The 13,908-nt window shown below is 43.9% G+C and overlaps 2 protein-coding genes across 3 annotated transcripts in view; one reads left to right on the top strand and one right to left on the bottom strand.

Annotated features, from left to right (window-relative positions):
* CRIPTO (cripto, EGF-CFC family member) overlaps positions 1-9,401 on the top strand; it is a 102,361-nt gene extending 92,960 nt beyond the window's left edge. Inside the window, exons 3-8 of the mRNA XM_006200724.4 lie at positions 5,223-5,262; positions 6,047-6,099; positions 6,186-6,320; positions 6,809-6,923; positions 7,008-7,117; positions 8,386-9,401. Coding sequence (XP_006200786.1) covers positions 5,228-5,262; positions 6,047-6,099; positions 6,186-6,320; positions 6,809-6,923; positions 7,008-7,117; positions 8,386-8,498 — 561 coding nt within the window. The 5' untranslated portion in view covers positions 5,223-5,227 and the 3' untranslated portion in view covers positions 8,499-9,401. The remainder of the gene's footprint in view (positions 1-5,222; positions 5,263-6,046; positions 6,100-6,185; positions 6,321-6,808; positions 6,924-7,007; positions 7,118-8,385) is intronic.
* The window catches only part of LRRC2 (leucine rich repeat containing 2), a 67,098-nt gene that overhangs the window by 52,455 nt on the left and 735 nt on the right, over positions 1-13,908 (bottom strand). The window contains exons 2-3 of one of the 2 annotated variants that reach the window (XM_072941129.1): positions 12,117-12,274; positions 7,172-7,297 (exon numbers count right to left, since the gene is read on the bottom strand). The gene's annotated coding sequence lies outside the window, so the exon portion shown is untranslated. The remainder of the gene's footprint in view (positions 1-7,171; positions 7,298-12,116; positions 12,275-13,908) is intronic. The other variant, XM_072941130.1, reaches the window with a different exon arrangement.

Below are 13,908 nucleotides of genomic sequence, written 5' to 3' on the forward strand. Positions count from 1 at the left end.
CTGTGGTGTATTTATACAATGGAATACAACTCAGCCATAAAAAAGAATAAAATAATGCCTTTTGCAGCAACATGGATGGACCTGGAGTTTGTCATTCTAAGTGAAGTAAGCCAGAAAAAGAAAGAAAAATACCATATGATATCACTTATATGTGGAATCAAAAAAAAAAAAAAGACAAATGAACTTATTTACAAAACAGAAACAGACTCACATAGAAAACAGCTTATGGTTACAGGGCAGGGGGTGGGGGGTGGGAAGGGATAAATTGGGAGTCCGAGATTTGCAGATACTAACTACTATATATAAAATAGATAAACAACAAGTTTCTACTGTATACCACAGGGAACTATATTCAATATCTTGTAGAAACTTATGGTGAAAAAGAATATGAAAATGAATATATGTATGTTCATATGTATAAGTGAAGTATTGTGCTGTACACCAGAAATTGACAGAACATTGTAAACTGACTATACTTCAATAAAAAGATTTTAAAAAAAAATACTTGTTGAATGAACAGCCTGTGTGTCCCCAGCCCTAGAGCAAATATCTGGCCACTCAGGTACCTCAGCCTTTTCCCTCCCCCTCATCCTCTTCCCACCCCAAAACTTTGCCCAGGTTCTGTCTACTACAGACCCTTGAATTTCTCTGCCCTCTGTACCTGTGGGGAACATAGATCTTTTCAGTGAATTCCCGTTTTTGGCTAAGAAGAGATTCTGTGTGGCAGAAAGGCTGCCCTCCTTGGGTTGCAGGCTGAACTCATCCTTCCCCTGAAAATGGGGAGGTGATTTCTAGGGGTCCTAATTCAGATGTAAAAGTTCCACAAGAGCCCCTTTATTTATTTTTTTGGAGGGGGGAGAGAGGTAATTAGGTTCATTTATTTATTTACTTATTTTCAGAGGAGCTACTGGGGATTGAACTGAGGGCCTCGAGCATCCTAGGCATGCACTCTTCCATTTGAGACATACCCTTCCGCTGGAAAGCCCCTTTAGATAAGTGTCAATGCAGGGATGCTGTCCTGCTGCCAGTTCTGCCTCTGTGGAAAAGACAAGGAAGTCCACAGATGGGATTCACTGTGTCATCCACAAAGTGAGACTCATATTGCCAACGCTCCTTCTCTACTGAGCACACTGGACTATCAACTGTGAAGCACAAAGTGCACTATGAATGTATCATACTTTCCTGTAATGTACTTTCTTCAAGCCTCCAGCGCAGCTCCTGTGGTTGGGTGGTTAGCCTTCTCCTTGCCCTCTCCCACATCCAGCTTCTAGAGCTTCAGGCCACGTTCCCCTATTCTCTCCGAATCTCTGTGTGACACTTGAAGCTTTTTAACAAGTAGAAAGGCCACCCGGGAAGTTGAAGTATAGCAGGAATTAGTCAGCTGCTTTGGAGTAAAAATGCTACCAGCTCTAAGTAAACATCCCACCGTTGCTCTGATGGGGCCCTACCTCCCAATAAAAGTAATTTGAAATTTACTTCTCCCAAGACACAGCTGTAGAAGAAAATCACGACTCCTCTTTAGCACACGTGGACCCGTCACATTCACACAGGTAGATACTGATGCTGAAACGGCCTCGGATGCTGCCAATTCATTCTTCTATGGTGTAAATCCAATGAAAAGACAGGGGACAATAAAATTAAATAAAGGCTGCCCGCTTGTGCACCGAGATAGGTAAGAGTGTTACCAAACTCAGGCTCGGCAGCTTGTTGCTCAAGAATCCAATACTGAGAGACAAGTGTTGGGTACGAGAAAAGATAGCTTTATTGAGGAAGCCGGCAATCCTGGGGTAAAGGTGAACTCATCCCAAAGAACCAACTCCCAACTCTCCAGGTTTTGCTCAGAGATTACACAGAGAAAAGAGGAAGGGGCTACGTGCCGGGGAGGGGCAATCTTCTATTTTCAGAGATGACTGTCTCCATTATGTGGTTCCAAGTAGACGTCAGTTCTTGCTTGCAGTTGGAACATTATCTGAGTCATAAATCTTTGGCCAGCTAGTCCTGATATAAGGACTAAAGCCCAAAGAAATAAGGAACAAAGCCTATAGAAAAAGGAATCTTCAATCTCGATATGCATCAACAGCCTTCTCCATCAGCAGCAAGCCAAGTGAATGGCAGACGTCAGGCATAGTAATAATTAAGAAATAGATTTGGAACAATGCTGAGTTACTGAGAGTCCCTAGTTACCGTCTCACTTCCTCAGTTACAACCCCCACTGTTAGATTTTCCTTTCATGTCTAAGGGGCAAAAATACGTCTTCAGTAACTTCTTCAAGCTGAGCACGGGCGAAATATTACTTGCTTTCTTTACGTGCCAGTTGAGATTCCAAAAGAGGTACCTCATTACTAACCTTTTTAGTAATTGTTTTGCAAAGAGTTATCATGCCAAGTATGAACCCCTTGACTAGAAGGAAAAAACCCACAATAATTAGTAAAAGAGTTAGTCCCAATTTCAGGATTCCTTCAAGCTTTGACTTAATCCCAGAGGGAATCCAAGAAAACAGGGTAGTAAACCAATCCCATCCACCTTGAAATCTAAGGTCTGTTGGAGCCAGGTGACCTATTGTGTCAGCGTCATCTTGATTGTTTTAAGCACAGTTAACCTTAAGCTCTAGGGTCAGTTTTTTTTCCCATTCTCTTGAGGCCTGTTCTTGGAATTGTGCAAGCCATAGATTCAGTACTGCTCAAGATGGAGCAGCTTCAGTATTTACAAGAACCAAAATGTGGAAGCCACCTAAATGTCCATGGACAGATGATTGGATAAAGAAGTTGTGGCATATATATACAATGGAATACTACTCAGTCATAAAAAAAAGAATGAAATAATGCCATTTGCAGCAACATGGATGGACCTAGAGATTGTCATTCTAAGTGAAGTAAGCCAGAAAGAGAAAGAAGAATACCATATAATGTCACTTATATGTGGAATCTTTAAAAAATGACACAAATGAACTTATTTACAAAACAGAAACCAACTCACAGACATAGAAAACAAACTGTTGACTAAAAATTGGCACTTGCCATCTGCCTCTACAAGGACTGAATCACGTTGGCACTTGCCATCAAGCCCTGCTTGGATTAATCACGAGCCGCTACAGCTGCTGACCTCCAACACACCCTGAAAAGAGTTCAAGATGGAAATCAGGAATGAGGCATTCTGTGCTCTGGGAAAACTGGTGAAACAGGCTTTTAGATAGATACTTTCAGGAGAAGATTTTATGAGCTCAATTCTTGCATCTTCTCATATCTAGAAAAGCACTAAAATCATTAACGATAACATCTGCTCCTGGTGTCTAGCAGCAAGCCTCTGCCTAAACGTGTGTCTGATTGCACGTACCCCCTTCACTGAAATCATATATAAATCTGGGTTCTCCCCCTGCCTCTTTGGAACAGTTTCTCAGAGCTGTCTGGGATGCTGTCTCCCAGGCTATAGTCCTCACTTTGCCCCCAAATTAAACTTAATCCACGACTCTCACACTGTGATTTTATTTCAGTCGACAAAACTTATGGTTACCAAAGGAAAAGGGGGAGAGGAGGGATAAATTAAGAGTCTGAGATTTGCGGATACTAATTATCATATATAAAATAGACAAACAAGGTCTACTGTATACACAGGGAACTATATTCAATATCTTGTAATAACATATAATGAAAAAGAATATATATATAAATGTATAACTAAATCACTATGTTATACACCAGAAACTAACACAACACTGTAAATCAACAATACTTCAATTCAAAAAAACACCTGGAGCAGCATATGTCATGGCTACAGTCTGGTCCTCATGCAGCTTTTCCCCTCTGGCGGCAGTTACAGCATTGGCAGCACAACTCAGGAATGTGCATCAAACACTGTTATCTATGTCTTCCAGGGAGGAATTGAAGATTCTGTGACTCTATTGTCCTAATCATTAGCTGCTTGAGCCTGCTATTTTGTGACTCAGGGGAGGGCTGGAAAACTACAGCTTTTCTACAAAAAGGAGACAAGGGACATGGAGGGGGTTTGGTACCTGGGAGGGCCCCTCAGGATCTTGGCAGGGTTTAAGAGGACTCCGGCTCAGGAACTCCGCCTCCAGTGGCGGGGCCTGGGGCCTCAGGAGAAACCACCAAATAAATAAATGCTTTTAGGATAACACAGATTAATGCTGGTGTCGTTGGGGGTGGGGCAGAGAAAGGATGCGAGAGGCCAAACTACAGACCCTGGGAGGCTGATAAAATGCAAGAGAAACCCAGTGGCAAGGCTGAAACGGCCTCCCGTACCAGACTGCCATGTTTCCAGAACTTTCTCCCGGGGCAGGCCTGGCACCCTGATTGCAGACCCCCAGGGGTTCTCCAGGGAGGCGCAGAGCCTGGCTGCACATGCACATTTCCCAACCCGCCTCCCCTCGCCCCGCACCCCACCTCTGGCGCCGGCTCCCGCTTCCTTCCAGCCGCTGCTTGCAGTTCAGGTGCGCCTGGAATTTACACCCTCTCACTCCCCGGGAGCTTGGGACTCCCCTCCAGACCCTAAACTTCTATCTGGATTACCCGCGTCCACGGCGGAGCACAGGCTCAACACAACTTTTCTTGGAAAACCAAAGATGAAAGCAAATTTTGAGAAATAAAACTTTTCAATAAAATATCAAACGCCTTGAGAGACCCATACGTGGGGTTTAGGTTTTCCTGATTAAAGCAATACTTTCCATCATTCCTCCAATCTGGAATTACTATCCCGATAAAACAATTGGTTTGCTTTATTTTTTTCTTTAAAAGAATAAATCGGATAAGTTTAACCCCAACTAATGATAGAGACATTAGGGCTAATTAACCACAGTTTTACAAGACCCAGCCTTTTCTCTCTTTGGCGGCTTCACCACCTCTCACCTCCACCCCAGTGTTTAAGCATTGTAATGCGCACGGGTCTCCGCCTCCCCGCCCACCAGAGGGCTGTCCCCGCCGCCACCACCCTCCACCCCCGGGTCTGTGGCTGAAGAAGGAGAATCTCCCTAAAGGCTAAAGTCAACGCGTTTATTAGGACCGACCTGTGTGAGGAACTCCCCAGTTTCCTGAGACATCCTGGCTCCTGCTTCTCCTAAGACCTTCTGGGGAAGACATAATTCTCATCTGGGATATTTTTCTTTTTAAATTCCCACTTTCACTTCAGGAAATTAATGTTTTCTTTTGGGTGTTTTGGCAATGACTGAATTAAAGCTAGGCTAATATTTTTTCCTTCTAAATTGTCAGGAGCTATGGACCGAAGGAAGATGGAGCACTTCTCTTCCAGGTATGAACCGATCTTAAGTGTGAATTTTGGATTACTAGAGCTTGCTAGCTTAGGAAATAATGTTCTACACCTCTCTGTTGTTTTATTTCACCTTGTTCAAATTTTAAAGAGCTCCCAACAGTGCTGCTGCTCTTCCTGAAAGACCTGAAACTTCACACTTAAAAGTTACATCCACCTTTGCCATTGGCTTTTAAAACTTTCCATCAGGTAACTGGCTCTGTCTATGAAATGATTACTGTTTCCTACACTTCTGTGTGAAAATGTTAGTATTACAATGAAATTTAAAAATCTGCTTCTGAGGAAGCTAAAGATATAGACAGGTTTTCAATATTTGGGAGCCATTAAAAATAATGGGAAAATTTTTTAAACTTTGAAAATCCTTTAAATGACTGATTTAAATGAAATAGTTTGTAAAATGTGATTCATGAATTACATAGCATGTCATCCAGCCATTTAAAAATTCCTATATGGAAAGTATGTGCAGAAGAAAAATATATCTATGTGACATAGAAGATAAAAGATTTGTACCTACTTAAAATTATGTGCAGATGAGGACAGAGCCTGAGAAGTAATAATATGTGTTAAGAGTTGGAGATTGGGTGGATTTTAGTCTCACCATTTTTCTTTATGTTGTTACATGAATTAATCATCCATTTAAAAAGAAAGAGAAAAGAAAAATGGTGTTCTGTGACTTCTCCCTTGTGGTCTATGGTCTTGTCCTTGTGTTGAGGAGACCCAGGTGTTGTTTTGTTTTGCTAATGGAGGCCTGATTTCCTCTTCCTAGTGTGATTTTGATCATGACCTTTTCCAAAGCGTTTGAACTGGGATTAGTTGCTGGTAAGGGATTTTTTTTGTTCTTTTGATCACTAGCAATTTTCACGTGGCCCAAAATACAGATTCCATACATTGACTTTGCCATTCAGGGCTGAGCCACCGTGAACTTGCCCCTCCGTCCCAGGGAGCCCTGGCCTTCGGAGATGACAGACTTCAGTCCCAGAAGGAGCCTGCAATTCGTCATCGGCTTTCGCAGTTCATACCATCCATGGGAATCCAGAAGAGTAAGACCCATCTGCCTTAAATCTGCAATGTGGTATCACTGTCCTGGTTTTTTGGCGTTTCCCTAGTATCTTTTTGACACTTTTGCCTATGAGAGTGGGCATCTGATTCTGGAGCTGGGCAGATGGCTGGATTTTTTTTTCTTTTTTTTTTGGGCGGGGGTTGGTGGGTGGGGAGGAGGTAGACTGGTTTTGACTATGGAAGTGAGACAAACATTGCGTCCTTCAACCCCCAGAGATGCAGTTTCCCTCTCCCATCCCACTTCACGCCCACCACTGGACTGTGCATGAAAAAAAAGATGTCTCTGCTCAAAAGCACAGGTAGCAAAAGGAACACTTAAAAAGCAGTGTCTTATTCTGTGACGTTTACAATGTTTAGACTTCCGGAAACACTTTGGGGAGATTAAGTCCTTACCGCCCTATTAACCTTTGCTTCCTGGAACTCAGCTTTGAAACCCGTCCACCTTCTCAGCCGCCTCTTAACGTTTCAGGTAAGGAGCTAAACAGAACTTGCTGTCTAAACGGGGGCACCTGCATGCTGGGGTCCTTTTGTGCCTGCCCTCCCTCCTTCTACGGACGGAACTGTGAGCATGATGCCCGCAAAGAGTAAGCCATCGGGAGGGGCTGGGGGCGGAGAGGGGAGCGAAAGAGAGGCGGGGATTTAAAATACGTGTGTCCCTTCATCGTCAGGAACTGCGGGTCTGTGCCCCATGACACCTGGCTGCCCAGGAAGTGTTCCATGTGTAAATGCTGGCAGGGCCAGCTCCGCTGCCTTGCTCAGACGTTTCTACCTGGTTGCGGTAAGCCGAGGTTTTCCTTTTTCGCCCTTTAGGTTCGTTAACAAGGTCTCTTACCTCTTGGCTTGCTAGAGACTGGCAACCCAAAATCCGCTTGTAAAGGCATCCAGGACTCCAGATGGGATAGTCACCTTGGCATCCTTGCTATTTAAGCCGTTTTGACGGTTTATAGTTTGTTAAACTCTATAGAGGAAAACAAACAAGAAAGGACTTCGCCTCTTAACACCGAGAGAGACGCTCTCTGGTGTTCCTTTCTTGAGGCGGGGAGACCCAGACAAGCCCAGGGGACAGTTAGTGACCACCCCACAGCAGGGTTGGGGGCGCCCAGCTCCAATTTATCACCCTTAAATTCCAAGGAGGCTTGACCCTACTTCTCCTTCCTTAGGAACTTCTTCCCTGATCCTAAAAGGCTTCTGTATGGCGCCCCCTGGTGGTTGGTCTCAGAACCCTTTCACCTTAGCTGATTTTCACTATGGGAAAGTGTGACAGGAAGGGCAGGGACATCGAAGAGAACCAGATGGGGGGAGAGTACAGCTCAAGTGAGAGCACATGTTTAACATGCACAGGGTCCTGGGTTCAATCCCCAGTACCTCCTCTAAACATAAGTAAACCCCATTATCACCCCCCCAATAAACCTAAATACAAAGAGAACTGCAGAAGAGGGTTTGCTTCCCCAACCTGAGCTAGATTCTAGGGTCACACTAGTTCAGAAGCCTCTCCTCGTCCTGACCCTGTAGATGTTAGAAACTGAATATATGTTCAACAAATTGAAAATGAAAGTAAATGTTTCACTGAGTACAAGGTGGGACCCCTGGTCCAGTCAGGGACTGGCTTTTCCGTTTGCATTGGGTATCAGGCCCAGGACAGGCGATTGGTAAGTGTGGGTGGAATGACTGGATAAGTGGGGACTCTGTTTTCTCCCTGGAACTTGGGACCCAAGATGTGTTCCTCACTATCATCAGAACCTAACCAAGTTCTGACTCAACGCCTGCAATTGCAGGTGTCACTGGCTGGGGTAGGCTACCAGATGTGAAAGCATGTATCCAGGAAAGAACAAGTTAACAGTAGGCCCCTGGCAACTTTTATTGAACTATTTTTTCAGGGGAGTCTGATTCCATGTAATTGGTACTGTTGATCCCATAAGCACACTGCACTCAGCAAATGTTGGGCCCTAACTGATTCTTGGCTTGTGTAGATGTGCCACTTGTGTAGGCAGCAGGATCAAGTGCCAGAGGGATTTCCTTTAATAACCAAATGTCCCTGCCTTCCAGATGGCCATGTGATGGATGATCAGCTCACAGCTTCCGGGACTCGAAAATTCGCACTGTCTGCATGCACTCTTATGCTCCCTGGCATCTGCCTTGCTATACAAAGTTATTATTAATCCACATCTGCATGCAACATGTGTCATGCAAATTTCATGACCAGTAAAGGCTGTCTTTCCAATATCCTAACAGACAGTCATTTGTTAGTCGCCTTGAAATAGTGAACAGATTTCCATATGGTCTCTAACATTTCCTTAAAACTATACGCTACTTTCCTCTGTCCTACCCTCTCCAAAAAACTGCTTTAAAAAAAGTCATCTCTTGTGCCCAAGTCTTATGTTTCTTGATACATCTAACTCTACCAAGGACTTATTATTATTTTCCTTTAAATTATTGAATTCTATCTTCAGATTGTTAAGGGTTACTCCTAATATGGAATTGAGCACAAAGCTTTGAGTAGAGTTCATCAAAATCAATTAAAATAGTATTTTGAAAAGGAAGCATCTGTAAGGGGAGCAAAGGAGAAGGGAGGGAGCAGATATTAAAGGTGAGAGATAGGATGCTGGAGTAATGCAAGTGTACGGGTGTCCCTAGGAGACTAGCAAAGTGGGAGCAAATAAGAGAAATTTGAGGGAAAAAAAGGGGATTACTTGATCGATGATGACTGCAGGTGCACAGAGAAGCAAGTTAAAAATCTAAGTTGAAGGACAAGTTTCTATCATCTATAGGAAGCTGTATAAGACAAGGACAGCTCTGTCTTCAAGGAATTGTAAAGAGAGTGAAATTTCCTTGAAAAAAAAATTCTATCTGAATTACCCCCATGAGAGTGCTTAATAAATTATCTTTTCTCCATACTATGCAATTATTTTAATGGTTGTAAAAGAAAATGTTCACAGTAATACTTAGTTGTAAACCTATATACATTAAATAAATGTTAAATGTATAAAGCTATACATTGTAAAGGCCGTTTTAAAACCACATTGTGTATATGGTATGCCCAGTAAAAGTGGGGAGTATGCTGACCGGTATGTGAACTGTGGTTATTTCTAGGTGGTGGGATTTTTTGCCCCCATGCACTTTTCTGGTTTCTATGGTAAGGGTGTATGACATCTGTTTGCACATGGTACATGATGACTACAATGGGCTTAAAACTGATGGATCTGGAAGAGCCGAGAGCTCAAGCCAGTTTTTTTTCCTGGCTTTGGTGTGTGTGCTTTGCTGGAGGGACAAGATTTGCTTCCATTATTTAAATCCTACTAGATGCACAATTCAGGTTTTTCCAAATTAATGCCCTGTAGATGCAAAATTCCAAATGAGTGGATTTTTTTTTTCAATGTCCAATGGACAGAAGGTGAAATAGGATAAGTAGGGAAACAGTGAGAGACACCCCAGAAAGCTCAGAGCCTGAGGGTGGGCCACTCAGGCTGGAGGGCTGTTCTGGCCACTTACTGGCAGTGGGGCCCAGTTTCCCATCTGAACCTGGGCTAGTCTCTACACTACCGTGTTGTTAGAATTAAGTGAACGAAACGGAACACTAGCACAAAGAGTTTCTCAACAAATGTCACGTTTCTTCTCTTTCTACCTTCCTATTTACCACAAAGTGCTTTAAAACATTTTTTGGCCCGGAAATGGAAAAACGTTTTAAAACAAAACAGTATTGAAAGAAGACTTCTCTTTCACTTGCATGCAGCTGCTGTGATCTCTAAGCACGCCAGGCTGGAACCACGTTTTCCAAACTTGGGCACTCACATTCCGCCTTGATTCGGGCCACGTCATCTATGCTTAATTTTTTTCTTTACATCAACTCATTTTTGTATTGTGGTAAAACACACATAACATAAAAGTTAACCATTTCAACCATTTTTAAGTATAAAGTTCAGTGGCATTCAGTACACTCACATTATTGGACAACTATCACCACCATATACTTCCAGAACTTTTTCATCTTTTCAAACTGAAATTCATCAAACAATAATTCACCATTCCTCCTCCCTGCAGCCCCTGGCAACCACTAGTCCACTTTCTGTGCCCATGAATTTATTCCAGACACCTTACATAAGTAGAATCATGTATATCATTTTGTGCCTGGCTTATTTCACTTAGCATACTGTCTTCAAGGTTCATCCATGCTGGACCACAGGTCAGATATTCATTCCTTTTAAAGGCTGAATATACTCTATTATATGAATATGCCACATTTTGTTATCCGTCCATCAATGGCATTTGGGTTATCTCCACCTTTTGGCTATTGTGAATAATGTGCTATGAACATTTGTATAGAAATATCCCTTCTAGCCCCTGCTTTCAATTCTGTGATATGTGTACTCACAAATGGAATTGCTAGATCAGACTGTAATTCTATGTTTTAATTTTCTGAAGAACCACCATACTGTTTCTCACTACAGCTTCACCATTTTACATTCCCATCAGCAGTGCACCAGGGTGCCAATTTCCCCACATCCTCGTCAACACCCATTGCTTTCTGGGCTTTGCTTTTTTCTCACAATAGCTATCCTAGAGGGTGTTGTGTAGTATTTCATGTGGTTCTTTTTTTTTTTTTAACTATTTTTTTAATTGAAGTGTAGTTGATTTATAATGTTAGTTTCATGTGCAGAGCAGAACAATTCAGTTTCATGTGGTTTTGATTTGCATTTCCCTAATGATTGGTGATGTTGAACATTTACCCACTTATTTTTTTTAAAAATGCTTTTTACTCATAAGAACAATAGCATTTGTGAAGTCCTGGATAATTTATACCAGTCTTGAAATTTAAAGAAAATAATTATGAGTAATAGCTTTCACCTGTATGCCATCTAAGATCATGAACCAGAGGCACATTTTGGAAAATGGTATCCAAGGGGATGTAAAAGATTCTATATTCTACCCTCAAAAGCCTTACAGGCTTTTCAAAGCAATGTGTCCACATGGGAACCACACCTGGGTCCACACACCTGGGTCCACACTGGCTGGAAAGCCTTTTACCCTTTGACCTTGTCACTCTGTGTGGGTGGACTTGCCCTGGTTCACTCAGAACAGTGTTGCTGACCCGGAGACCTAACATCAGAGAAGAGTTTACTGCACAGGGACTCAACCTTAACCTTGGACTATGACCACCTTTAATATGCCACCTTTAGAAAGAATTTTTAATGACATGAAATGTGTAAAACCCAATGTCAGGTAAGAAAGGCAGTGTGGCTTCAACTAGAATTCTTTAAAAGTAGGAAACATGAAAATATTGAAGTGGTCATTTCCAAGTGGAGGGATTATGGGTAACTTTTTATCTTTTTTTTCTCAGCTAAGTACAATTACATTCAATTAATTTTATAATTGGGAAGTTAAGATTTTGTAAAGAGTAAAGGCAAGGTTTATTTGTGATGTTTGTGCTTGTGAGGTCACAGGTGATCCCAGTGGGGTCCATGGAAGGGCTCATGGGAGAGGGAGGCACTTAGCCTGGGGCCAACTATGAAATTACAAGAAAAAAAAATCAACTTCAAGATAAGTGGCTAAATGTACAAGAGCTGTCACTGTTTCAGTGAAATTCATGATAGTTATGCTATAATGACATCAATAAATAAAAGGAAACTAGAGGAAACTGTGGCCTCATAAAAAAAAAATTGCTCTGGGATGAGCCTTAAGTCAGGTTCCCAGGAAGCTGACTTGGGGGGAGCTGAGCTGTCTGTGCACAGGAGGGGCTTCCCCGCTCCTGGGAGCAACACTCACAGGGTAAGAGAAGTTACCTGCCGTGTCGCAGCAGCAGCCGTGCTGGGGTGAGTGCCACAGAGCTGATGCCGTGGGAGGTCCGGGGCTGGTGTGACCATTCAGAGTTGTCCCCACCTGCAGCGAGGGGGCGGGCCTTCGGACTCCCAGTCAGCAAGTCATCGAACACAGGCTGCACCTGGGAAGGGGTGAGACCTTGGGTGAGTGGGCTCCCTTGAGACAAGGGCAGTTCCACCCAACGTGCGCAGCACCTGGGAGACCAAGTGCCGTGGTCCTGAGGGGGGAATCCAGACATCCATCCCAGTCAGCCCGTGTGATGTGGTTGCCACCTCCTCCAGGACTGCGATTGGTCCATTTTCCCCAGGAAACTTAAAGGGGGACAGGCTGCAGTCCCCAACACGGCAGCCCATCTCAGGGCACAGCTGATGAGTGACATTCCTCTCCTTGCTCCTCTCCCCATTCCACATCCCCCTAGCCTGAGCCAGCGCCTCTGCTGTTTCACATGGCTGGCTTGGTGGAGTCTGTGTGGATTCCTTAGGGGTCTGCATCCCTGATCTGCTGGCCCTTCTCAAGCTGTGGCTGCGGTATCTGCCCGCTGACCATCCAGGTGGGCAGGGAGAACCAAGACATGCCCCAGGGAATCCCTGCAGCAAGCAATTGTTAGGGGTTCTGTCCAGGGGAGGAAGCATCTCCTTGGCCTAGGTTCCCTTCAACCAATGGCCATTTCCAGGGAGCCACAGTTATGAGCCTCCCACAGCCAACACTCTCTTCTGATTCATCCGCCAGTGAGTCATGCCTCCCTGGGGGCCACTCCCCACTGTCTTTTCACACACTGACTGCTCGGCTCCTGCTGCTTCAATAACGATGAACAATCAGCTTCCATACTCCCAACTCCTTGATCCATAATCACTCATTCTTTTGCCTTATGTGATTTTATGAAACCTGTATACCGTTTCACACGCCACTGTAGCTGGCAGTGTTCTGCGAATAATGACACAACTGTTAATGGTTAACTGCTTCCTTCTTTTCACAGCTTAGACATTCATCAGGCATGCTGAGGAAGTCCCATTTAGTAGCGAATATTTTCCTTTAGGGGACTTTCTTTCCCCCTAATAAGATCCTATAACAACCAAAAACAAAACAGGAAGGGAAAAGGGGAGGAAACGAAACTCAGGGAGCCTGACTACCAGACACTTTGCCTGCAAGACTTCCCATTCTGAACCCAGATTAATCAGTACAGGTAGCTCACAACACACAATAGGAAAGCACCCTGGGCCCTGCTGGCCAGGCACTGGCCACCCAGGACTGACAACTTCAAAGGCTGGTCAAGGAGCACAGCAAGTATAATCCCCACAGTTTGAAAGCTGGCATAGATGTCCAGGCCTTAAGAAGTGGTCATGAACCTTAAGAATGTAATGCCCACTTTGGCAGAGGTACAGCTGGGCCTGTATATGCAAGCATTTTGCAACCAGGAGGATAAACACAGTCTGCATCTCCCCCTCCCACTTTTCTTATCTCCCCACCCCTCACCCAACCACTGGAGCTGAATCCCCTCACGGGTCTCTCACAGATTGCATGACACTCCATCACCCAGACTTGTTTTCATGTCTGTCTCCCCCACTGCTCTGTCAGCATCCTTGGCACCTGGGTGCCAACCGCTGGGGACCCTTGATCAGCTCCAGAGATGCTGTAGATGGAGGAGGGAGGGGGTGTGGAGAAGGGAAGAAGGGGAGGAAGGCAGGAGGGGGACTGGTTCCTTATCTTCTCCTTTCTCATTAACAGCTATGTTATAAAACAATTAGCACTTCTTGA

This window comes from Vicugna pacos, chromosome 17, assembly GCF_048564905.1.
Source record: "Vicugna pacos chromosome 17, VicPac4, whole genome shotgun sequence".
Classification (NCBI taxonomy): Eukaryota; Metazoa; Chordata; class Mammalia; order Artiodactyla; family Camelidae; genus Vicugna; species Vicugna pacos.